This window comes from Pseudophryne corroboree, chromosome 3 (assembly GCF_028390025.1).
Source record: "Pseudophryne corroboree isolate aPseCor3 chromosome 3, aPseCor3.hap2, whole genome shotgun sequence".
Classification (NCBI taxonomy): Eukaryota; Metazoa; Chordata; class Amphibia; order Anura; family Myobatrachidae; genus Pseudophryne; species Pseudophryne corroboree.
The window spans coordinates 456,686,808-456,713,866 of record NC_086446.1 but is presented as its reverse complement, the minus strand read 5'-3'; the positions used below and the strand labels follow the sequence as shown (position 1 = coordinate 456,713,866).

The 27,059-nt window shown below is 47.9% G+C and overlaps 1 protein-coding gene across 4 annotated transcripts in view; it reads left to right on the top strand.

Annotated features, from left to right (window-relative positions):
• Positions 1 to 27,059, top strand: part of NUP85 (nucleoporin 85) — a 165,794-nt gene that overhangs the window by 54,663 nt on the left and 84,072 nt on the right. For all 4 annotated transcript variants that reach the window (XM_063960650.1, XM_063960651.1, XM_063960649.1 and 1 more), the window contains 3 exons: positions 12,866 to 12,936; positions 23,402 to 23,445; positions 26,004 to 26,073. In XM_063960650.1, coding sequence (XP_063816720.1) covers positions 12,866 to 12,936; positions 23,402 to 23,445; positions 26,004 to 26,073 — 185 coding nt within the window. The remainder of the gene's footprint in view (positions 1 to 12,865; positions 12,937 to 23,401; positions 23,446 to 26,003; positions 26,074 to 27,059) is intronic.

The window sequence follows — 27,059 nt, the reverse complement described above, 5'->3', positions numbered from 1 at the left end:
GGGTATTTTTTTTCCAGTAGAACTACAGGTACCAGTGGGCCCGTTTTTCTCCCACATGCTGGTACTTGTGGTTCTCAAAGTACCAGCTTGCAGGGGAGGCTTGCTGGGACTTGTAGTACTACTGGAAAAAACAATATTCTGTCATTTTTGTCAAGGCTATCAGCCTCCCATCCGCAGTCCTTGGATGGGGGGGACAGCCTCGGGCTTCACCCCTGGCCCTTGGGTGGCTGGGGGGGGGACCCCTTGATTGAAGGGGTCCCCACTCCCCCAGGGTACCCCGGCCAGGGGTGACTAGTTGGATATTTAATGCCACGGCCGCAAGGCACTGTATAAAAGTGACCCCCGGCTGTGGCATTATCTGTCCAGCTAGTGGAGCCCGATGCTGGTGTAAAAAATACGGGGGACCCCTACTCTTTTTGTCCCCCGTATTTTTTGCACCAGCACCAGGCGCAGAGCCCGGTGCTGGTTTTAAAAATACGGGGGAACCCCTGTCAATTTCCCCCCCGCATTTTTAGAACCAGGACCAGCTCGAAGAGCCCGAGGCTGGTTATGCTTTGGAGGGGGGACCCCACGCCATTTTTTTCAGGGATTTTACCATTCCATCAAAAAAAATAAAAAATATATATATTATTTTTAAAAATATATAAATAATACTTGTGCCTCCAAAAAAGACAAACCAAGTACCTAATCCCTTCTAATATAAATAGATATGATATTACCAAGAAAAAAACACACAAAAAAAACATGTTTTAAATTTTTTTTAATTAGTTTCACCCACCAAAGTGTGGCGGATTGAAAATGACGAATTTACTGTCTAAAAGCACTGTTGTCGAATTTCCAAACTTCCATTGAATAGACTTTGTTCGAATTGCAGCATGTGTATCATTGCAAAAAAGTCGAATTTGTCAAAAGTCGAATTTCAAAAAGTCGAATTTTGAAAGTCCGTTTTTTTGTCGGAAAGTACTGAATTGCATTGTCGATTGTTTTTTTTTTTTTTTTTGCGAAAAATTCCCGAAATTCGACAATTTTGGGAATTCGACCGCAATTGCATATACCTCAAAGCGCCCCCAACGCTTACCACTTCCCCGCAGTGGAGAATGAGAGATGAAGGGCAGAGGCAATGTATGATGATTGCCTCTGCTGTCACTTTTCGCCTCCTAAGTCCGCCTACCCGGAATGCCTCCCCCGGGCAGGCGATGTCTGGCTAAAGCATTCGGGGAAGTTTTTTTCTGTTTGTGTTATTGACATTTGTACAATAAAGCTTTACTCCCCACTCACCACAGTCCCGGCCGAACCTCTTGCTCTCTGAGGCTGAACTTCCTGTCACATCCGGCGGCAGCGAGCGCCCAGCCTAATCGCGCATGCGCCTCCGACCGCCAGCAGCCCAAGCAGGGCGAAGGGCAAATGGGCGCATGCGCAGAAAGCCAGCGGCAGCGATCCCAGCCTAGCCAATGTGGGAGAAATGCTATAGCGGGAAAATGCCCTCCCGCATCGGCAGGCACACACATCATACATTGTGGCAGCGGGTTGCGGGTTGCATCACCACAATAATGTAGTGATACGCCCCCAGGCACAAAACGTCCGTTAGGAAATTTTTTGTACATCACCCCCCAGGTATGCTATGTGTGTTGTGGTGCAGGAGAGAATGTGTCTGATATTGAAGGACTAAAACTGTACGTCACTGTGTACCCCTTTCTCTCTTTCCCATTTGTCTGATTATTTGAAGAGAAATTTGGGAACAAGGAGATTCATCCGATCGGAAGGATTGGTGATACTTTTTCATTTGCCTAGCGCTGTGTGAATGATTTCCATACTTTTTTCTTTAACCACTTGCCTGGCATGGTCACATCAGATGCTTTATCTGACCTGGACGACGCACAGGATGCGACCAGTCAGATAAACAGTGTTAGCAGCGGCAGGGAAGAGAAACTTTCCTCTGCTGCTGCTGTCAGTGGGACCAGAAGGTTCCTCTGCTTCCCTGCACTCTCCCCTACTGATTGCCGTGCTGCCGATCACTGCTGATCGGTCAGCACGGCAGGAACCCCCCCCCCCTCCAGCGGCTGCAGACAATGAGTGTAAATTAAAATTGTCAGTTAAGTGGTTAAAGAGCTATCTAATCTTTACCGGGGAATCGCACAATATTATTTGTCTCTCATACCACTATGTGATCTGAAAACAATTTTGAATTTGGGATTTAGTAACATCTGGGTAAGAGTCAATATAGCTTTCCCAAATGTAAAAAAAAAAAAAATATGTTTTAGCCTTCACCTATTTGTGAGGCCTCATTCCCGTCCATTTTGAATATAAAAAAGGCAAGGGAGGGCGTAAGGGGAAAAAGCCATTGTTATATGCAGTTATGAGCGACTGCAGAAATTTAAGTAATTTAAACCTCGGTGCTAAGGATACGTAGCGCTGCCCACACCAGAGTCAATGGAAGAAAGTTTATCAAGTCTGACATACTGTAGTATATTGTTTGATTTGGGCCCATAATCTTTTAATCAGGTAGCAATACCAAAAACTATAGCATGGCAGGAGATGTGGTACATTTAAGGCATTTAGGGGAGTCACATAAGCCCTAGATGGTGACAGATAGCCACTATAAAATATTTTATATAGCGTTTCTTTATAAGTTATCTCTGGCATTATGCAATGTGAGTAGGAGAGGGTAGTTAAAATCTGAGTGCGGAAACTGATCCTGCCAAGCTGTGCTACCTGTAAGATAGTCATGAGAGAAGAGGGGAGTGTGTATGACAGAATAATAAAAGGAGATGGCCTTAGAGGGTTGATATCTGAGAAGAAATGGTTGGTCTAGCGAATTAGCCCAGTCAGATGGAGAAGATTGGAGAGAACTGTATAAATATAATGTGCCTGGTGGAAAGCAAAAGTGTGATGGCATGCAAATTAAATCTGTCAGGGGTTTGTGGGTCCCATTGTCTGCCTCAGGCTTTAACGGCTGGGGCTATTTAACTGCACACTCTTTTTCACCCAACGCCCTTGTAAATGCCCGGGTGTTAACACCTAGAATCAATGAAAAGATCATAGACCTACGCATTAACAGGTTTGCGGCATCCGTTAACACACTAGTTATCAGGGATTTATTTTTGGGAGCATCAGACTTGAGAAACCCGACCGCTTTGGATAACCTTGGAGGATCAATTAGCCCTCAGTAAATAACCACGGTTATTGGAATTTCCCCCTAATTGTGGATAAGTTTGCAGCCGACCAGAACAAGAAGGGAGATGTAGTATGACCATTTTCAAAGTCTGGCTTACCGAGCTGAGGGAGAAACAACTGAGGCATTCAACCACTATTCTAATACCCTTTTTCCACTGACAAAATCCTGGGAATCCTTGCACATGAACCTGGGATTTCAGTCTCTGGAAACGGCTCAACCGGCTAGCCTGCAGGGTTGGTCCCGGTAAAGTGGTTCCCATTTAATACATAGAAAGAGGTGGTGCTAGGTGCAAACATGACCAGTGAAATCACCAGCTCGGCAATATGCCATGTCCTGCCACCAGTCTGAAAGGGTTGCATCTGAGTTTGAGCCATCTGCAAAATGCCTGGTGCGACCTGGAACTTTAACCTAAAAGCAGTATTGATGTAAACCGCACTGTCCACGTAGTCATCAGCAAAAGATTATGCAAACCCGACGGCAGGATATTTTGCCATGTGCAGAAATGCAGTCAGGCTGATGATGTGCAATAAATTTTATGTATAAGTGAATTATTAAACACCATATATTTTTCTAAATATGCAAATATTTAATGCTAATGAGAGTTTAAGATCTAACTTATTGATTGATAAAGTGCTCTTTTATTTATATATATATATATATATATATATATATATATATATATATATATATATTTATTTTATCATCTAATTTCTTTTAATATTTTTGAAGGGATAATACAGAATTACCTTATTAGGCGCTTCCAATAAGTGATAGATAATGTTATTATTTTAATTACAAATTATTTTAGCTTCTGCGATTTGGGCTTAGTCACTTTTAAAAGGAGGCATGATGTGTTGCCAGGGGCTTATAGGTGGCTAATACTAGAGCAGAATGCATATGTAGCCATGGATGTCTCAGACATGAACTAGGGGAAGCTAAGCGAGGGGGGGAAGGAATATATAAAAGGGGTAGACTGGGTTCCTTAAATTCTAACCACGAGTAAAAGTCTGTGAATTTATCATTTGCTGAAGCTACCAAGTCATCCATGTCAATATGGAAGGCTGTCCTCATGAACCAATTTTTCAAAGTATGGGGAGAAGAGGCCTTCCCAGAACTCCGGATGATGATGACAGCCTTTGCGGTGGCGTTTAAATGACTAAGGAGGGATATTTCTGCTGCGGGATACACTGGGCTCCACAAGGAAAGACATAGGGGTGTAGAGTAGGATCTTGATCCGAGGCACCAACAGGCTCAAAAGCTTTGATTGTTCCCAAGATGCATAGCGCCGCCCACTCTATAACCCCACCTCCCTGCACAGGAGCTCAGTTTTGTAGTTGGTGCCGCAGATAGCAGAGGGGCTGCTCTGGGCAGCCCTAAGAAGAGCTTTTTTAGAAGAAAAGTGAAGACTTCAAGGGCTGCAGCAGTGTGTATATGTCTGGAGACATTCACAGCTGCAGCTCCAGCTCTCCCCAGCGGCGCTGTACACTCCCGAGCCCTGGTTGCCGGGTAACTACAGCAGGAGGCTCTGGTTTTCTTCTGGTCAGGCACACACGACTGGGGCTCTCCGGGATCGCGTGGCCGCGCTTCAGGAGGTGGTGAGTGGGTCCCGCTCGCGGGACCCGTGCTGTATCGTGATCCGGCGCGGCCGGTGGGAGGCGGGCCGCGCGCGCTGGCGGTAGACACTGTGGCAGTACAGGCGATCCCACTAGATCACCAGGGCATGGGTGCAGGTCAGGTTTTCTCTTAAAACCTTTTTATGTGTAGCCGGCAGTACCAGGTGGTTTTGGCAGTAGAGGGGATAAGGCTTAGACCTGGAGCCCCTCCCCCAGCCCCAGGGCGCCATTTCCAGTAAACGTTCCGGCCCTGGAGCTGCATATCTGTCTCTCCCTCACTCCCTGTCAGTGTTTGGGCACCATTTCTCTCAGCTACACTATACCTGGGACTGCTTGGGCAAATCCTCCTTTGTAAAGCCGCCTGGTTGTCAGCGCTGTGACTTTACATGACACTTAAGTATTCTACATGTCAATTACACAGTGTCAGTTAAGAGAGTACATTTAGTCAGGGTTTTCTAGTACAATTACTCTGTGATATACATCCAGTTCTTACTGTGCAGTGTTATATCTATTGATTGCCGAGCTATATATATATCTAAGCTGGTCCAGTGCAGTATTATTGTTAGTAATAACCTCTGCATTGTATAACTGTGTCTATATGTGTTTGCATTAGCTTGCTGGGTGGTTTCCATTTGTGTGTCTCACTCAACTTGCTATCCCTATAGTCTATAACCTGAGGGGGCTTGGTGCGTCAGGTTTATAATACTGTAATATAGGATATTCACAAGATATACTCTAATTGTATTTTTCTCTGTGATTTTAGTCACCATATCTCTCCTGTATCCCTGCTTGTGCTGACTACACTGCGCAGGGGTTTGGGCAAGAGGTATTGTGCTGCTGACAATTGTACTGTGTTACCTGATATTGCAAGTTATATCATGTCTGCTTCTGAGGGTAACGGTTCTGGGCCTGAACACACTGCCGGTGTTGCTAAAGCCACAGATCCCTATGAGGAGAATATAGCAGCTGCGGGTTCTGGTTCTGGAGGCTCCTTGCCCCCCAGTGGGACTGTAGCAACGGGGGTCCATAATGACCCGCCGTGGGCTACTTTCTCCACGCTTCTAAACTCGCTAGTTACTAAACTAACACCCCCTATGGGACCTCCTACGCCGGTTCAACCGTATGTGGTCCCAGCGGCTAACCCGCCGTGGGCAGATAACTTGTCTGCTCAATTGAAGAAATTGTACCAGTCCTTGACTACTAAAAAGTCTGACACTCGCTCGCCTAAGACCACGGGGTCCTCTAAGTGAGCTCTTACTTCCTCACAATCCACTGCTGTCACTGACACCTCTGATGAATATGGCGCTTACACTGACCCCACAGATTCTGACACAGATACTGCTGATGGGGAGGGTAGTTCACATGTGGATGTTCCTGATCTTTTGGAGGCCATTAAGCTGATTCTACAGATTACGGATGATCCCGAGCCATCCGTCCCTCCTAAGAAACCAGATAGGTTCAAGCGTCAGAAGGTGGTTAGTTTCTCTAACGTCTTAGTGAATGCTGGGGACTCCGTAAGGACCATGGGGAATAGATGGGCACTTTAAGAAAGAATTTAGATTCTGGTGTGCTCTGGCTCCTCCCTCTATGTCCCTCCTCCAGACCTCAGTTTGAATCTGTGCCCGGACGAGCTGGGTGCTGTTCAGTGAGCTCTCCTGAGCTTGCTGTAAGAAAGTATTTTGTTAGGTTTTTTATTTTCAGGGAGCTCTGCCTCTAAGACAGGACTTGTTGCAACAGGGGCCCTGTCTGTTTCAAGTCTTACCGCGGCTGCGTTTGACGACATGGCGGTTGAACGCCGGATCCTAGCAGAATAAGGCATTCCGGATGAGGTCATTCCTACGCTGATAAAGGCTAGGAAGGACGTGACGGCTCAACGTTATCACCGTATATGGCGAAAATATGTTGTTTGGTGTGAGGCCAGGAATGCCCCTACAGAGGAATTCCAGCTGGGCAGTTTCCTTCACTTCCTACAGTCGGGAGTGACTTTGGGCCTAAAATTGGGTTCCATTAAGGTCCAGATTTCGGCCCTATCCATTTTCTTTCAAAAAGAACTGGCTTCCCTACCTGAAGTTCAGACGTTTGTAAAGGGAGTGCTGCATATTCAGCCCCCTTTTGTGCCTCCAGTGGCACCTCGGGATCTTAACGTGGTGTTGAGTTTCCTGAAATCACATTGGTTTGAACCACTCAAAACGGTGGAATTGAAATATTTCACGTGGAAGGTGGTCATGCTACTAGCCTTGGCTTCGGCTAGGCGTGTGTCAGAATTGGCGGCTTTGTCACATAAAAGCCCCTATCTGGTTTTCCATGCGGATAGAGCAGAATTGCGGACCTGCCCACAATTTCTGCCGAAAGTGGTTTCATCCTTTCATATAAACCAACCTATTGTGGTGCCTGTGGCTACTACTGACTTGGAGGATTCCGAGTTACTTGATGTGGTCAGGGTTTTGAAAGTTTATGTTGCCAGAACGGCTAGAGTCAGGAAAACAGAATCTTTGTTTATCCTGTATGCTTCCAACAAGCTTGGGGCGCCTGCTTCAAAGCAAACTGTTGCTCGCTGGATCTGTAACACGATTAAGCAGGCTCTTTCTGCGGCTGGATTGCCGCTGCCAAAATCAGTTAAGGCCCACTCCACTAGGAAGGTGGGCTCTTCTTGGGCGGCTGCCCGAGGGGTCTCGGCATTACAGCTGTGCCGAGCGGCTACTTAGTCAGGTTCAAACACTTTTGCAAGGTTCTATAAGTTTGATACCCTGGCTGAGGAGGACCTTGTGTTTGCTCAATCGGTGCTGCAGAGTCATCCGCACTCTCCCGCCCATTTGGGAGCTTTGGTATAATCCCCATGGTCCTTACGGAGTCCCCAGCATCCACTAGGACGTTAGAGAAAATAAGATTTTACTTACCGGTAAATCTATTTCTCGTAGTCCGTAGTGGATGCTGGGTGCCCGTCCCAAGTGCGGACTTCTTCTGCAATTCTTGTATATATAGTTATTGCTGCAATAAGGGCTATGTTATTGTTGCATCAGGGTTGAACTGATGCTCTGTTGTTGTTCATACTGTTGACTGGGTAAGTTTATCACAAGTTATACGGTGTGATTGGTGTGGCTGGTATGTATCTTGCCCTGGATTACCAAAATCCTTTCCTTGTACTGTCGGCTTTTCCGGGCACAGTTTCTCTAACTGAGGTCTGGAGAAGGGACATAGAGGGAGGAGCCAGAGCACACCAGAATCTAAATTCTTTCTTAAAGTGCCCATGTCTCCTGCGGAGCCTGTCTATTCCCCATGGTCCTTACGGAGTCCCCAGCATCCACTACGGACTACGAGAAATAGATTTACCGGTAAGTAAAATCTTATTTTTACCTCACTCTGACCACCTAGTGGATATACGTCAGGAACCCTGGGGAAACCCAGGAAAGAAGTCTGTGCCTCAAAAGAAGATGCTGGCTCGCTATCCCCTCGCGCCAGAGCTGTCTAAAAATTGGGAAACGCCTCCTCCAGTAGACTCGCATGTGGCTAGGATGGTGATTTCCTCAGCTCTACCTGTCACTACCGTCACGGCTCTAAAAGAGCCTACGGATAAACGTGTAGAGGGTTGTCTGAAAGCGATTTACACCCTCACGGGTGCTGCACAAAGGCTCACTGTTGCAGCAACATGGGCTGCAGAGGCTATTGAAGCATGGGCCCTAGAGTTGGAAGCTGAAATCTCTTCTGACCATGCTAGACAATGATTGTCATATATTGTCACAGCTTCTCACTATATTAAAGAGGCGGCTTCTGATGCCAGTATCCTAGCAGCCAAGGCCTCTACTACATCAGTCCTGGCTCACCGGATATTGTGGCTGAGATCCTGGTCTGTGGATCTGGACTCTAGAAAAACCCTGGAGGTACTCCCTTTCAAGGGAGATATTCTGTTTGGGGAGGACTTAAATAAGATAGTGGCTGACTTGGCTACTGACAAAACTGTCTGTCTGCCAAGTACCGCTCCTTCTGTGTCGAAGGCTAAGGGTACTTCCTTTCGCCCCTTTCGTCCTTCATGTAAAGCAAAAGGTCAGGCGAACCACAAGCAGGCCCGCACTTCCAAACCTGGTAAGCCAAAGCCCAAAAGAGGCTGGGCTGCCCGTCAGCCAGCTTCCAAGACCAATAAGCCTGCCACATGACTGGGCGGGCCTCCCCCTGGGGGACCTCAGGGTGGGGGGCCGGCTTCTAGGATATACCCAGGAATGGTTGAAGACCACTTCCGATGCCTGGGTTTGGGAAGTCGTCACTCGGGGTTACGCCATAGCCTTCAAAAACCGTCCCCCTCATCGATTTTTCCTGACAGACATCCCTTTGGACCAGACAAAGGCAAAAACTCTACATTCAGTGGTACAGACCCTCCTTAACACAGGAGTGGTAGTACAGGTGCCTCTTGCTCAGAGAGGCCGGGGGTACTATTCTCCGCTGTTTCTAGTCCCGAAACCGAATGGGTCCTCCCGGCCCATTCTCAACCTCAAGGCATTGAACAAGTTTGTGAAAGTCTCCAAGTTCCGTATGGTAACCCTTCGCTCTATAGTTCTGGCCTTGGAACCTGGGGATTATATGGTTTCCCTGGATGTGCAGGATGCTTACCTGCATATTCCTGTAGCAGTGTCGCATCAGCATTACCTGAGGTTTGCGATTGACAACCTCCATTACTAGTTTCGGGCGTTACCTTTTGGTTTGACTACGGCTCCACGAGTCTTTACCAAAGTTATGGCGGTGATGACGGTGGTACTCCGCCGTCAAGGGGTCAGGATCCTACCGTATCTGGACGACTTGTTGATCCTGGCAAATTCCCCAGAACTTCTCCTGCGTCATCTGGATATGACTGTCCGGTTTCTGCAAGCCCACGGGTGGCTCATTAACTGGAAGAAATCCTCCCTGGTCCCTGCTCAGAGCATGGTGCACCTGGGAGTGCTATTGGACACTCACAACCAGCGGTTGTTCTTGTCTCGGGAGACAGTCCTGAAGCTTCAGGACAGGGTTCGTTACTTCCTTTCTCGTCCGGAAGTGTTGATACATTCGGCGATGCAGGTGCTGGGCCTCATGGTGTCAGCATTCGACATGGTGGAGTATGCTCAGTTCCATTCTCGCCCCCTCCAGAGGCTGATTCTAGCCAAGTGGGACGGCTTGCCTCACCGGATCAGGTCTCACATGATCTCATTGACTCCGGAGGTCCGTCTGTCGCTGAACCGGTGGATACAGGACCAACGATTGTGCAGGGGCCGTCCCTTCTGGATATCCGACTGGGTCCTGTTGACGACAGATGCCAGTCTAAGGGGTTCGGGTGCGGTGCTGGAGCAACACTCCCTTCAGGGTCGGTGGACCAAGGAGGAGTGTCTCCTCTCGATCAACATTCTGGAATTGCGGGCAGTCTTCAACTCGTTGAGCCTGGCCCAGCATTTAATTCAGAACCGTCCTGTCGGACAACGCCACAACAGTGGCTTACATAAAACATTAAGGCGGCACTCGAAGCCGTTTGGCAGTGAAGGAAGTCTCACGGATTCTGCAATGGGCGGAACGCCATCTACCAGCCATATCGGCAATATTCATTCCGGATTCCGGGAGTCCTGAATTAGGAAGCTGACTTTCTCAGTCGTCAGGACGTACATGCCGGAGAGTGGGGCCTCCATCCAGAAGTGTTTCAACTCCTAGTGGAAAAATGGGGCCTTCCAGACGTGGATTTGATGGCGTCTCGACACAACCACAAGGTTCCGGTCTTCGGAGCAAGGACAAGGGATCCTCAAGCAGCATTCGTGGATGCGCTGGCGGTGCCGTGGAGGTTTCGGCTGCCGTACGTGTTCCCTCCGGTGTCACTCCTGCCCAGGGTAATTCGGAAGTTCAAGCAAGAAAGAGGAATTCTGCTTCTCATAGCTCCAGCGTGGCCCAGACGGCACTGGTTCTCAGACCTGCAGGGCCTATCGTCAGAGCGTCCAATTCTACTTCCACAACGCCCAGACCTCCTCGTTCAGGGCCCCTGTGTCTACCAGGACCTAGCCCGGCTGTCTTTGTCGGCGTGGCTCTTTAAGCTTCCGTCTTAAGGGCTAAAGGGTTTTCTGAGGCGGTCATTCAAACTATGTTGCGGGCCCGGAAACCGGCTTCTGCTCTGATTTACCATAGGGTCTGGCATTCTTACTTTGTTTGGTGCGCATCTAACCATTATGACGATTCCAAGTTTAGTATAGCCAAGTTGTTGGCTTTTCTTCAGCAGGGCCTGGACTTAGGCCTGCGTCTGGCCCCTCTCAAGGTACAAATTTCTGCCTTGTCGGTTTGGTTTCAAAGAAAAATTGCGACCTTACCTGATGTGCATACCTTTACTCAGGGTGTGTTGCGTATCCAACCTCCCTATGTCCCGCCTGTGGCTCCTTGGGACTTGTCGGTGGTTTTGGAGGCGTTACAAGAGTCTCCGTTTGAACCTCTTGGTTCAGCTGACCTTAAGTGGCTTTCCCTTAAGGTGGTGTTTCTGCTGGCTATTGCCTCAGCTAGAAGAGTGTCGTATTTGGGTGCCTTGTCTTGTAGTTCCCCATATCTGATATTTCACCGTGACCGGGCGGTTCTTCGGACTCGTCCCGGATATTTGCCTAAGGTGGTTTCTTCGTTCCACCTTCATCAGGAGATTGTGGTACCGGCCTTTGTTTCTCCTGATCTGTCTCCCAAAGAGCGGTCTTTGAATGTGGTACGGGCTCTCCGTATCTATGGGAAGAGAACTGATTCTGTTAGGAAATCTGATTCTCTCTTTATTCTGTTTGGGTTTCACAAACGGGGCTGGCCTGCTCACAAGCAAACTTTGGCCAGATGGATTAGAATGGTGATTGCACATGCTTATGTGAGGGCTGGTCTGTCAGCTCCTGCTCACATTATGGCCCATTCTACTCGGTCTGTTGGACCTTCTTGGGCGGCCCGCCGCGGTGCGACCCTTGAACAATTGTGCAAGGCGGCTACGTGGTCCTCCGTGAACACGTTCATAAGGTTCTATGCCTTCGATACTGCCGCTTCCCAGGATGCTTCCTTTGGACGCCGGGTTCTTGTGCCCGCTACAGTGCGTCCCCTCCCATAAGGAACTGCTTTAGGACATCCCCTATGTCTTTCCTTGTGGAGCCCAGTGTACCCCGCAGCAGAAAACGAGTTTTATGGTAAGAACTTATTAAATTTGTTAAAACTCTTTCTGCGAGGTACACTGGGCTCCACAAGGCGCCCACCTTTACGCACTTAGCTTCTTTTGGTTGGTATGGCATTAGCCGCTGACACTTCTCCTGTCGTGAGAGTGTGGTGTATGTGGCTACTAACCGTTGTCGTCTCTTTTCCTGCTGGTTATCTAAAAACTGAGCTCCTGTGCAGGGAGGCGGGGTTATAGAGGAGGCGGCGCTATGCATCTTGGGAACAGTCAAAGCTTTGAGCCTGTTGGTGCCTCGGATCAAGATCCTACTCTACACCCCATTGTCCAATCCTTGTGGAGCCCAGTGTACCTCGCAGAAAGAGTTTTAACAAAGGTAAGTTCTTACCATAAAACTCATTTTTTTTAATAACTGCTGGTTGAGGACTTGGTGACGTTAAGTAACCAAAACCCTGGAACAGCTAGGACATACTTGCCCCAGATAGTTGTAGAGCACTGTATTACTGCATCCCAAAAGAGAAGGATCTTAGGGCAGAGGTTCCCAAACTTGGTCCTCAAGGCACCTCAACGGTCCAGGTTTCAAGTATATCCATGCTTGGCCACAGATGACTTTATTAGTACCTCCGTTAATTTGATTTAACCATCTGTGCTGAGCCATGGATTTACTTAACTCTGGCTTGGGGCATTCCCACAAAATGTGCATGAAACTGCTTGTGGCCCCCTTGCAACTCCAACAGGTTTAAGAGACGCCAGGAAACATTTTATGCAACAAATCAGGGTATTCTCTACTGGGTGTTTGATTCTTTTAATATTCTCTACACAACACTTGGAAATTTCTTGCAGCGAGGTGGAAAAAGCTGGTATAGTGTGGGGATAATTATTTCATTATTTTTTTTGCATGTTCCTCTTCCCAGCTGTATGTTGATATTATGTATGTTTACATTTTAACAGGCTGGTCCGAGTCAGTAAAAAGTATCGCTCAGTTCTGCAGGCTTGCATGGAGGAGATGAACTCACTGGCAGGTAAGAGCAGCAGTCTCACTGCTCTGCTATTATGATTAATAACTTGAAGCCTTTACAATAAGTACAATCATTTGTAACCATTTCTCATGAATTTTACCTGAGAGACACTGAGCTACCCTAGGGTGTAGAGCAGGGGTGTCAAAGACAAGGCCCGCGGGCCAAATCCGGCCCGCCAGACCTCGTCTGATGGCCCGCGGTGCCGCCGCCATGAAACCCCCTTCTCCCGAGTGCCCAGCTCGGGGGGGGCGGGGTTTCGCGGAATGACGCGATTGCGTCGTGACGTCACGGCGCAAACGCGTCATTCAACGAAACCCAGTCGGAGGAGGGAGAAGGGAGCCGCGCAGACGAGGAGGGAGAGGCGGCTGAAGAGCGGCGAGAACCGCTTCAAATGTAAGTCAGCCCCTCTCCCTTCCTCTCTTTCTCTCTCTCTCCCTCCTTCCACCACCTGCCACAATGTGTAAAATGGGGACCTGTACCTGCCGCTATGTGTAAAATGGGGACCTGTACCTGCCGCTATGTGTAAAATGGGGACCTGTACCTACCGCTATGTGTAAAATGGGGACCTGTGCCTGCCACAATGTGTAAAATGGGGACCTGTGCCTGCCACAATGTGTAAAATGGGGACCTGTACCTGCTGCTATGTGTAAAATGGGGACCTGTGCCTGCCGCAATGTGTAAAATGGGGACCTGTGCCTGCCGCAATGTGTAAAATGGGGACCTGTGCCTGCCACAATGTGTAAAATGGGGACCTGTGCCTGCCACAATGTGTAAAATGGGGACCTGTACCTGCCGCTATGTGTAAAATGGGGACCTGTGCCTGCCACAATGTGTAAAATGGGGACCTGTGCCTGCCACAATGTGTAAAATGGGGACCTGTACCTGCCGCTATGTGTAAAATGGGGACCTGTACCTGCCGCTATGTGTAAAATGGGGACCTGTGCCTGCCGCAATGTGTAAAATGGGGACCTGTGCCTGCCGCAATGTGTAAAATGGGGACCTGTGCACTATAAAAGGGGGCACATGGCTGGGCACTATAAAAGGGGGCACATGGCTGGGCACTTTAAAAGGGGGCAGATGGCTGGGCACATATAAGGCAGGTGGAGCGGTAAATTTTGGATAGACCTACAGATACAACCGGCCCTTTGATGGGGACCAAACTGCTGATGCGGCCCCCGATGAATTTGAGTTTGACACCCCTGGTGTAGAGGGTGCTGCCCTGAAGTAGGCATTTCTGTAAACTAAACTTGTTTGATGCCACATCCTTCCCTTCTACACCCCTCCACCATCTTGGATTTAAGTTTTCTTAAGTGCCCACAGTGTAGGGCACTTTTATTTATTTCCAAGAATACAGCTATAAATACACTGACTGACTTTTTTAAAGTATTGTAAGTCAGTCATGGATGACCTATCTGTGGGGAGTAAGTATTTTCTCCACGTTTCCGTGAATTGACTGTGGATGCTCTGGCTTCCTTCCACATTCCAAAGACATACTAGTAGGTTAATTGACTTCTGACAAATATTAACACCGATGTGTATGTGTGTCCAAGTTATAGGGAATATATGTCCTCACACACTGAGCATCTTTACACCATATGGCACAATACGGCCAACGCGACTGAGATGCTCCGAGGGCAGAATCATACCATATTTTTCTTAAAATTTTGTGTCTTGGTCGCATTGCAGATGCAGTGAAACTCTGCATAGTGTACTAGAGATGCTAGGCTGTGACTTTAACCCACAGTAATGGAATAACACACCTACAAAGTCACAGATTAATCACATCGGAACCTGGAGTGAGGAAGCCCTTTCTCCTTCAATCCATAGGGGACACAGGCTTAAATTGCGGAAATAGACTGGGCACCAACTAGTTAACTTTATTCCCAGCAGCCAGGCTTCTTTTCCCCTATACGCCCCCATGGAGGTGGACGCTCATGTGTTGCCTACCTGCAGGGCTCGTACCACTGTACTTTCTCCCCAGGATCTGGACCAGGATTGTCTCTTTATCTGGTGTTTCACAAATACGGAGCAAGAGGTCACATCGGCCACAGCTTCCAGCCAGGGACCGGATAGGGTTTTCTCTCTTTCACAGGTAATGTTGCAGTAGGTTAATAGGCTTGCAACCCTTGCGCCTGCTCCCCCTGCTAGTTTCACTACAGGGGCTCTGCCTGCCACTTATGCCATCTGATCTGAAGTTACCCGCTTTAGAACCACCGTGGATGCGGTCCTTCTCGCAGTCAGTACAGGGTTTGGTACTGGTGTTAGTATCTTTCCAGCAGATGCTGGATAAAGACTGCACTTCCAAGTGCAGACCCTCCAGTCCGGAAGGTTCTACTCCCCAGTCTGGTTATGATTTGGACTCTGAGGTTTCCTCAGACCACAATGAAAACGTGTCCATTACCTAATATGTTGAGACCTCCTTTGTCCCAGAGGAATCCCTCTGTCAAGTCAATGCATCGGCCCTAATTAAATTTGTTAAATTAATCTTTTTAATTGAGGGTGGGGGACAGGCACTTAAGCTAAAGCTCTAGTGTTTAAGTGTCAGAAGAGGGTTTCAGCAGCATTACCTACATCTAATCAGCTTGAGGATCTTTTGGCAGAGACTCTGGCTATTCCTAATAAGCGCTTTCAGGTCTCTTAGTTCATTGCTGTTTATTTGCTTCCTGCCGTGTATCGGTCCAAGTCAGATTCTCCTTCCTTTGGTTGACGTGCACATTGCCCGTCTATTTAAAAACACTACTCTCCCTATCCCTAAAACTGCTTCTCTTAAGGATCTGATGGATAGGAAGTTCCATAAAGTTATTTATTCTCATGCCGGTGCTATCGCATGTCTAGCCCTAGGGTCTGCTTGGGTGGCTTTGACAGTTAGGTGGACCTTCTATGTCATGTACAGCTCCACCCCAATCTCTCTAATTCTACAGGTCCTATGCAAATTGAGGTTGAAGGTTGGCGTTGTGGTCCTTGTAGCTACTGATTAGCTGCAAAGGACATGGTATGCAGATATCCTAGGCCTCTCTATTGACGCTCCACTGCATCTTCCTCTATGGCTGGACCGTCTATCTCCGGGTCTGTCCTTCCATCTGGCTCTGACCTGTCTTGCTTCGGGGCGGCTCTTATCTCCGTACTGATAGCTAAGGGTTCTAAAAAACGGTCATTCATACCATTCTGAATGCATGTAAACTGTCTTCTGCAAGGATTTATCACCGATTTTGGTGGACTTGCTTCACCTGGTATTTACTATAGGTTGTTTGGCTAGAGGTTTTAACCCCAGATCATTTTGACTCTCGCATTTCCCATTCTTTCTGCATTTGTGCTGCTGCCTGTCTTCTTTGAATGTGAATGTCTCAGTCCTTTATGCCCATTTTCAAAGACCGATTGCGCTGTTACCTAATGTTCGGACCGTTCCTGCACGGTGTCCTCCACGTGTACCCCCGGTTTGTTTCTCTGATGGCTCAGTGGAACTTATCTTTAGTTCTCGGGCCTTTTGAGCCTCTGGATTCTGTGGACATTTGTGCCGTAGCGTCAGTATAGATGGGGTCCAAAGGAGCCAGTGCACTTTAAATTTCTTCAACTGGGTGTGCTGGCTTCTTCCCTCTATGCCCCCTCCTACAGGCAGTTTAGAAAAAAGTGCCCTCAGCAGAGGATGCACATCTCTGCAGCTCCAGAGAGTTTTCTTCAATGTCTTTTAAGACTTTATTATTTTCCATATGCTGTCTGGGCAACAGCATACCTGCGCCCTGGGGGGGGGGGGCGGCTGTCACCGGCCTTACGAGGTGCAGAGCCGCTTCCCCTGCTGCTGGACCACCGTCCTGAGGGGTGGTTGTTCAGCGGGGCACTGCGCCTTGGCTGTCAAAGCCGGAGCACGCCGCACACCCCTAACGCCTGAAGGTGACATCGGTGTTGAGTACACACTGGAGGGCCCCGCTAGGGGGGTCCCCCGGTTCAAAGTGCAGCTGACCACGGGCCTGGCGTACGGGACCCTCCCTGTGGGATCCCGCTAGGATCCCCCGTGTGTAAACTGGCACAAAACTGCTTGACCTGCACTTGTGAGATGTTTTAAGCTGTTTAGGAGACTGCCAGTATAAAAAAATATGTACAGCTCTGGCGCCCTTGGAGGGGGCGGAGCTTCCTCAGAGTGGGACTTGGGTCGTTTTGGCGCTTTCCTCTGCTTACTGCAGCCATCTACAGCGCACACACAGTGCTTCCTGCCGCACAGACATGCTGAAAAACTGGTACAGGGTGTAGCAAAGGGGGAGAGCCGCTTGTGTACACTATCCTGCGCATATTTAGGATTGCAATTGTTAGCGTTTACTGTGTTTTACAGAGCTGACAGTCTCACTGGGGCTGTGCAGCTCAGAGTGTGCTGATATCATCCCTCTCTCTGTCTCATCTCACATACAGTAGGGCAAGCTTCCATTATAACTGTCTGTGTGTATGTGTATGTTTTTGTACTTACTGTGAAATATGGGTAAGCACAAGTTGTGCAGTGTATGTCGCACCAGATTCTCTCCATTATATAATGACTCTGTTTCCTGTGAACAATGCAGTCAGTCTTCACAGATTAGTGAAGAGGCTGGGGGAGGGGGTCCAGAGCCCCACTGGTTAGGGTCTCTTAAGACTATGATGCCAGATATGTCATCCCAGCTCACTGCTAATGTTCAGAAAACTCCGCTACTGCAACAAGGTGTTGCAGATTTCGCTGCTAGGGCAGATGCACAGCACCCCCCTCTCTCATGCAGGTCCCCAGAAGCGTGGTTTACCTGTACTACTATCTGATACAGATGATGATATACAAGATGATGGGGATGACCTGGATCCCGTTAGTGGGGATCCCGATTCTACTTAGGGTATTGAACCCCTAATTTTGGCTATAAGGAATGTGCTAAATCTCCCTCTAGAGGACACTGCGTCACAGCAGTTGTTTTTCTTTGTACAAAACAAGCCCAATGTCACTTTCCCTGATTCTCCAGAGTTAGAAGACTTATTCAAACAGGCCTAAAAAAATCCAGACCAAAAATTCCAAGTGTCCAAAAAGTTTTTTCTCCTGAAGGTAGAACATTTTGTGAGGAACCCCCTGGCGTGGATGTCTCAGTCTCTCGCCTGTCTAAGAAGGCGGTGCTGCCTGCCCCGGGCTCCTTTGCCATGAAGGATCCTGGGGATTGGAAGATAGAGACTACCCTAAAGGCTATATACACTGCAGCCGGTCTCTCACAAAGACCGGTCATTGCGGGTTGCTGGATGACCCATGCTATTCATTCTTGGTCCATTAAAATTCAGAGGGGTCCCTTAGTTACTATGGTAACCCTACTGAAGCACATTCAGGACACTACACTTGTCCTCTGTGTGATTCCCCCAAGGAGATGGGGAACATTAATGCTCGGACGTCCATGGCAGTGCCGGCACGCAGGGCCTGTGGTGGTGTCAGTGGATTGCGGACGCAGAATCCAAACGTAGTGTGGAGTCCATACCCCCCCCCCCCCCCTTTTTTTTTCTGGGGAATGGCTTTTTGGGGTTGAATTGGATACCTGTATTTCCAAAGTTACGGCTGGGAAATCCACGTTTCTTCCTCTGGGGCCCCGCCAGCTAGACGCTCCTATCCGGGGCCGTCTGTCCAGTACTTTCGGTCTCACAGATTTCGATCAAAGGCCAGAGGTGCCTCCAATGTGGCTAGAGGCACCAGAGGTAAGTACAGAAAACCTGCAAGCACCAGTTCTCAGGAACAGTCCACCGGTTCTGCTTCCATCAAAGCCTCAGCATGACGGTGCCCACCCACTCCGAGGGGATCTCGAGGTGGGAGCTCGATTGCGTCACTTCAGCCACGTCTGGCAGACCTCCTACCGGGATGCCTGGGTCAGAGTGCTCGTTTCTCAGGGCTACAAGCTGGAATTAGACAGTAGCCCTCCCCCCCCCCCCCCCAACGATTTTTCGATTCAAGCTTGCCAGCTTTGGTGGATATGCAAGTTACGTTACAACAGGCTATCCGGAAGTTGGTCTAGTCCCACGTCATTGTTCGAGTACCACTACCGCAATGCAGCAAGGGGTTTTCCTCAAACCTGTTTGTGGTGCCGAAGCCGGACGGTTCGGTCAGACCCATTCTGAATCTGATATCCTTGAATCCTTATTTCTCTTACGTCCTGGAGGATGCTGGGGTCCACATTAGTACCATGGGGTATAGACTGGTCCACCAGGAGCCATTGGCACTTTAAGAGTTTGAGAGTGTTCCCTAGCGATCGCCTCTGCCTGATTGACAGGCAGAGACGGTCGCTGGGGGGGAGGGGGCGGCACGGCGGCGTTTGGCCGCCAATATGGGGGCGCGGTCAGGCCAACGCAGGTGTGGCCGGACCATGCAGGGGGGCGGCCCGCAGTGGCTGCGTGACGTCACACACAGCCGCTGCGACCAGGGGCAGCGACGATCAACTCCCGGCCAGCCGCAAGAGCTGCACTGGCTGGTAGTTACTCCATAAGTTTTAGCAGATCATCGGCCGGTGGGGTTGCCCACAAATAGACATGATGGCTTCTCGTCTCAACAAGAAACGTATTGATCGCGGACCAGGGACCCTCAGGCGAGGGCAGTGGACGCACTGGCGTCGCCTTGGCCGTACCGGCTGGTCTACCTGTTTCCTCCGCTCTCATTCCTCCCAAGAGTGCTAAAGCGAATCAGGAATCAAGGTGTCCAGACAATTCTAATTGCCCCTGATTGGCCTCGGAGGGCATGGTACTCGGATCTTCTGGACATGTCCGTCGAAGACCCTTGGCCTCTACCACTCAGAAGAGATCTTCTTCAACAAGGACCATTCGTCTACCCGGACTTACGGCGACTTCCTTTGACGGCATGGAGGTTGAGCGGAACATCCTAGCTCACAAGGGCATTTCCAAGAAGATTATTGCAACCATGGTTCAGGCCAGGAAACCAGTGACGTCAAAACACTATCATCATATCTGGAGGAGATTTGTCTCTTGGTGCGAGGAACGCACATATCCGCCTGCTGAATTTCACTTGGGACGTTTCCTGCCGGCTGGTGTGGATAAGGGTTTACGTCTGGCTTCCATTAAGGTTCAGATTTCAGCTCTCTCCATTTACTTCCAGAAGAAATTGGCAGTGTTGCCTGAAGTTCAGACCTTCTTGCAAGGGGTACTTCACATACAACCACCTTTTGTGCCGCCTACGGGACCCTGGGATTTGGAATGTAGTCTTGGATTTTCTACAGTCCTCCTGGTTTGAACCTCTGATGACTGTTGAAGACAAGTACCCCACGTGGAAGACAGTGATGTTACTGGCCCTGGCTTCTGCTAGACGTGTTTAAGAATTGGGGGCCTTATCGTGTAAAAGTCCGTACTTGGTCTTTTACGAGGACAGAGCGGAGCTCTGGACTAGACAGCAGCTTCTGCAGAAGGTTGTCTCCGCATTTCATCTGAATCAACCTATTATAGTTCCGCCCAGTTCTGACGCTTCTGTTCCTCCGGAAGCGTAAGCTCAGGTCAGAAAGACGGATTCCTTGTTCATGCTCTATGATGCGCAGAAGAAGGGTTGCCCTGCTTCAAAGCAGTCCATTGCTCGTTGGATTCGGCTTACTATCCAACAGGCCTACAGATGGGTCCATGTTTATCTTGACCTTAAATAGGATTAACTGAGACTGGGCAGTCGGACTTAATCCCTTGCTGTAATGACTTAGGGGGTCATTATGACCCGTTCGCTCGCTGCTTTTTTTCGCAGTGCATGCGCCGACGCATGCCAGACGGCCGAAGGCCGTAGCAGGGCTGCGATCGCCTCTGCCTGATTGACAGGCAGAGGCGGTCGCTGGGTGGGAGTGGGCGGAACGGCGGCCGGTCGTGGGCATGGTCCGGCCAACGCAGGCGTGGCTGGACCGTGCGGGGGGGGCGGGCCGCAGCGGCTGCGTGGCTCCACACGCTCCACACGCAGCCGCTGCAGGCCGGGGAGCGACGAGTAGCTCCCGGCCGGCATGCTAAAGCTGCGCTGGTCGGGAGCTACTCTTGAAGTGCAAAGGCATCGCCGCTGTGCGATGCCTTTGCACTTCTGCGGGGGGGGGGGGGGCACTGACATGTGGGGCGACTAGCCCTGTGCTGGGCGTCCCCTCGCATGTCAGTGTGAATTTAGCACAGCTACGGTCAACTCGAAATGACCCCCTTAATCCTCTGCTGTATTGTTCTCTGTATTGTATTGCAGCTGAGAACAATAGATGAGGGGTTTGTGTTAATAAACCATGGTGTGCCTAGGCGCAGCAGAGAAGCCAAGATGAACGTGGCTCCATCTGTATGTTTTGGCAGCCTTACCTGTTCCTAAGTCTCTAAAGGCCCACTCTACAAGATCAGTGCGCTCTTCCTGGGTGGCTGCCCGTGGAGTTTCGGCCTTGCAACTATGCCAAGCTGCTACCTGGTCGGAGAAGAACACTTTTGTGAAGTTCTACAAATTTGATACCCTGGCCAAAGAGGATACCCAGTTTGGGCAGGCAGTGCTGCAGTAGTCTCCGTACGTTCCCGCCGTTCTGGAAGCTTTGGGATGTCCCATCATACTAGTTTCCCCCAATATCCCTTATGGATGCTAGAGAAAATAGGATTTTAATACCTACCAGTAAATCCTTTTCTCGTAGCCCATAATAGAGATTGGGCGCCCGCCTCAGTGCGTTGACTTTTATGCAGGTTCTTATCCTATGGTTACCTGTTCAGCTGTTGCTGTTATTACAGCAGTGGCTGGTTGTTGTATGTTAGTGGTGTGCTGGTGTGTAAATCTCACCACCTTTTCTGTTATCATGTTCCTTCTAACATATATGTCCTTTCTCCTTCGGGCACGTTTTTACCTATAACTGCCTGTGGGAGGGGACATAGAGGGGAGGAGCCAGCACACCCAGTTGAAGAAATTTAAAACTGCACTGGATACTTTGGACCCCGTCGATACCCATCATACTAGTTTTCCCCAATATCCTTTATGGACTACGAGAAAAGGATTTATCGGTATGTATTAAAATCCTATTTTTCACATAGACCGGGCGGCGCTTCGGATACGATTAGGCTACCTCCCTAACAAAGTTTCTTGGCTTCGTATCAACCATCAGACTGTGTTTCCTGTCTTTCATGCACAGAATTCATTGTCGGAGGAGGCCTCTTTGGATGTAGTGCGGGCCCTCCAGATTTATGTTGACTGGACGAGGGATCTCCGTAAGCCGAAGTCTCTCTTTGTCCTGTATGACTTTCACAAGCGGAGCTGGTCGGCTTTGGCTATGTGGCTCTGTTTGACCATCCACCGCGCTTACTCTGCGGTGGACCTTTTTATCCTGCCGGGGAGACTGCTAATTCCACCCGGTCAGTGGGGACTTCTTTGGCGGGTCGATGTGATGCCTCTGTAGGACAGTTTTGTAAAGCAGCCACGTAGTCTTCTGACCATTCTTTTAATTTGACACCTTCACTTTCGCTGATTCAGCTTTGGGTGAAGGGTTTTCAGAGCAGCTCAGGGAGCTTCCCCACCCTTAGCGGGAATAGCTTTGGGATGTCCCACATCTAAGCTTATGTCCCCTATGGATTGAAGGAAAAAAGGAGATTTTATATGCTTACAAGTTAAATGCTTTTCTTTAAGATCCATATGGGACAGAGGGCGCCCACCCCGATGCGCCTGGCTTGTGGGATATTTAGTCTTCTTCATCTTTGTCTTTTTCGTCTTCTTCGTCTTTCTCTTTCTCCTCCTCCCTATGGATATCAAGGACTTAACAGGTAAGCACATAAATCTTCTCCTTTGTTTTTATTTTTTGTACACAGTCCATCTCGGTTGTATACAGACATACAAATGTCGCAAGTCTCAGTGGTATGTGTATACTACAAATGACGCACATTTTGAGTGATTGAGGCGGCTGAGTTGCACGGTACCTGGCACACCGAGAGAAACTATTTGCGCGATTTGAACAACAGTATAAAAGGACACATCTGTAGATGTAAGATTCACTGGGGCAGAGACTGATGTGAATGACTGAGATTCTCTAAAGATCTGCTGAGTGTTTATATTTAAATAGCTTAATAAATAAGTACTTTAGTGACTGTAAAAAGAGGTTTTCCTAATGAACATTGAAGCAGTGACATCAGAACCCACAGTTTATACTTGCATCAGTATAGCTTGTGTATTAAATAAGGTATCATCGTGCATCCCCCATCTGCTCCCTATGTTGGCTCTAGAAATGATTGTGTATTTATTTCCTGGCTCTACTCCTTTGCAAAGAACTGGTCTGATAGTGTTTTAATTGTTATTACAGCCTTTGTCTTTTTCTCTCTTCATTCTCCACTCACTCATTTATTTATTTTTTATTTATTTTTTTGCCCACTATACTATTTTCCCTTTCTGGTCTGTCACAGTATCATGTTGTAGGTGTTTTGGTGACACTGCCACCTTAGTCTATTGCCTTCCGGCCATCGGTAATGCACACTTATACCAGAATTTTAAACATTTTTAAATTTTGTCTTTTAGTTCCTATACGAGATCCAACTCAAAGTGCCAAGAGGTCTGAGCAGGTAGGTAAATGTTTTCAATGTGGGTTTGTTATGTACATTTTTTTTTTATAATTCCGTGTATGTTGCTCAAGTTCAGCTTGACATGTATCTCACTAATCAAATCAGTATAACTGTTATAACGCAAAATTAAGGAGACTGTGAAGCAAGTAACAATGTTATGTGAGGATATTAATATTCCAGTTGAAGAGTGCACATCAAATGGTCACCATTGAGAGAATTTGGTAGATTATCTCATAGTAAGGAATTTGCATGTATATCTGTTTTATTATAAACATTCAAAACCAATTATGCTTATAAAATCTTTTGTTATGTGTGATTATATAAATAGTCATAGCCTAATTAATACCAAGTGGTGGTGTTTTGCGCTGCCTTTCTGGTTGTTACGTGACAACCATGGAGCTGCGTCTGCTCAGCTGCAGAGGCATCCAGCTCTGGCAGTTGCTCAGGAACGGGCGCCGCACAGGATCATGGCTGTTCCTAAGCAGCCGGGACGCCGTTTGTTTGTACGTGCAGCCACACAGCTGTTCTGACCTTTTTATTAGGAGGCGTGGCTAGGTGGGAGTTCCTGATTGTTGTTTGCTCCTGTTATCAGGCTTCCAGCCCTCACTTACTGGTAATAGTTTTATTCTGCAATTTGTTATGTATGCTTTCTGGCTCAGCTCTGTGTCCTGAAACCCTGGTCCTGGCTTGGGTGAAAGCTCCAGACTATTTCTGCTCATTTCTGCCTGTGCCATGTCCTTGTATTCTAACCGGAATTGGGAACCCTAGTCTACAGCCTCTGTTAGATTTAGTACTACAGTGTTTATAAGGGTGGTCTTCAGTATGCCGAATGTCGAGATCCCGGCGCACAGTATACCGGCGCCGGAATCCTGACACCCGGCATACCGACAGCTGTTCTCCCTCGTGGGGGTCCACAACCCACCTGGAGGGAGCCACCGTGCCCGCAGCGTGGCGAGCGCAGCGAGCCCGCAAGGGGCTCCTTTGCGTTCGCCCCGCTGTCGGTATGCCGGCGGTCGGGCTCCCGGTGCCGGTATGCTGGTCGCCGGGAGCCCGAGCTCCGGCATACCATACTACACCCGTTTATAATATATTCTGCTTTTGCCATTTGCACCACCTGTGGCTTAGTATCAGAAACCTACATGATCAACCCCCATTCTGTCCCAGCACTTAGTTCCACCTCCATCTGCTTCTGCGGTCACCTAGTGATCACCCGACGATTGTATAATCCCCTACTGTTGCGAGTGTAAGTCCAGACAGCATCCTAAGTACCATCCTAAGTACCAGTGAGTGTGTCGTACTTTAAGGGAACAATGGGCGACTGTTATTGGCAGAAGACCTCACTTGTGTGACTCCAGGGGTCTTTTATAATCGCTTGGGTGTTTCATTAGTTGTGTAAAACAATTTCATTCATGAATCCAATGGACCACATGCTTACATAAGTGAATGAGCCGATCACCTCACCTAGCTGTTAATCTTATGTGCTCCACACCAATTATTCTTAAACTTTTTAGATTGTTGTTACACAGACTGAACTATTATTTCATTGTGTCTATGTTCTCTACAGCAGTGTTGTGTTATTTTTGTAATTGTCCATTTTCGACTAATCTCTTGCACCAAGTACAGGCTGATAATGATGATGTTATTAAAACCACGCTGAAGGATAGGAGTGGGATGGTCGCATACCTGAAATTTGTCAGTTTCGCGAATATCCACATTTATTTCCGTACACACACTGTGAGGGCAGCTGCGGTCCCTTAGTGAGCAGATGCTCACCAGTGTGACCCTTATCAAATGCCTGCTAAATAGATGACTAATCTGAGCATCTAGGAGTCAAATCCTGTCCCATTGGTTCTGAAGGATATGTAGACTTATTTTTTAGGTCTTCTCATTCTTACTAAAAAAGATAGATGTGGCCTACAATAGCATATATAAATCAGTGTCCACTGAAGGCTGCTGTCCTTATATTGGTTATGTAGATGTTGAAGATATTTGGTAAGTAAACTTTGCTAGAGGATTTTGTGATTTCAATCTTGAGTTGTAGCCTTGTGATTGATGGAGCAGATTAGTTCATGATGATGGAAAATGAGTCTGTCTGTGCAGTGGAAACATATCAGGCTTTGCCTTTTTTTATTCTTATTTTATGTTGACTAGTAATTGTCAACTCGACTGTGACCGTTAAAGCTCTGGTGAGGGCAGGACCTGGGTCCCTCAGAAATAGGATCATCTAATCCTCACAGCATATTTTTTTAAATTTAGTTTTAGGAGTAATGCCTATCTTTTACTCTTGTGCCGGCCAGGCCGGCTGCTTACTTCCAGTCTGCCAAACATTTGTATCCTACGGACCCTCATTAGTGTGGTTGTCCCATGAGAGCCCACACGTTTGGGCCCATTTTTTAAAATAAACTGTTAGAACTTAACAATGAAATCCAGTGCTCTAATGAACTTCTCTGTACAATGTTAGGTGCATCGGAAACATTGCTATTTTAGAACTTTATGTAGCCTTAATAAAACATGCATTTTATTCACTTTTTGGTTTAAACAAATACTTTGTGTTATAGCTCTCTTTCCTGTCTGCCATGGAGCTGTGTTGGAACCTGTGTGAAATACTTTTTATTGAAGCTGCCACAGGTGAGACTTTGGAAAATTACAGACACAAAGGGCCAAATGTAAAAGAGTGAGAGTTTCAAAAAGTGAGAGATTTGGTAAGGTTTTGCAGGTTTTTTTAAATTGGCAATCATTTACACAGCAAGATCAACCTGGTTTTGCAGTGTAAATGATTGCCACTTTAAAAAGAACTGAAAAACCTTACCAAATCTCTCACTTTCTGAAACTCTCACTCTATTACATTTGGCCCATAGTATTACTTTTCCTACATCACCTATCTTCATGTAGATCTCATGGTTGAAAGACAAAGCACATGCTCCTCCACTATATCCTTTCCAGTATCAAATATGGTGAAATTACAGTTAAAATGTAAATTTGAAAAGAACATATTTATTAAAATGTTACAAATGCCCTGAACAGCATTTGGTGCAATAAGTTACATAAAGTTAACATCTGCATTTAAATGCTAAATTTTTGTTACTTAAAGGCCAACAGTAGCCAAAACTAAATGTTTCATATTGCTGTCCTAATCTTATGTGCTAATAATAGTCTTTAATTCATAGTGTGTAGTAAAGTGCATGCATTACATGGTGCTAAAAAGGGTGGCCAAAAAATGCGATAAAGATTGTCCCAAACATACAGTTTTTTTGTCCAGTTAGGGAAAGTGTTCCAGCCCAAACCGTGCTGGCTCTCTGGTCCTACTGATATGTCTCCTCCTCAGTGTAAAAAACACAACTTTTGCCACAATGTTATTACAATTCACACACCAACTGCGGGATGTAATGGCGTCCGAGTTTGCCGGAGGTGCGGGATGCCGGCCGAACTCTGATGTTTTTTTTAAAGGGGCAGTCATTTACAAGGCATGGAGTTCGTCCGACATCCTGCACCTCCGGCAAACTTGGACGCCATTACATCCCACCACATGTGTAGAGATAGAGTTTACTGGTTGTAGGTTAACCATCTCAACAGACTTCCAGAAAACGGAGTGCTCCAATAGATTTTATGATCCC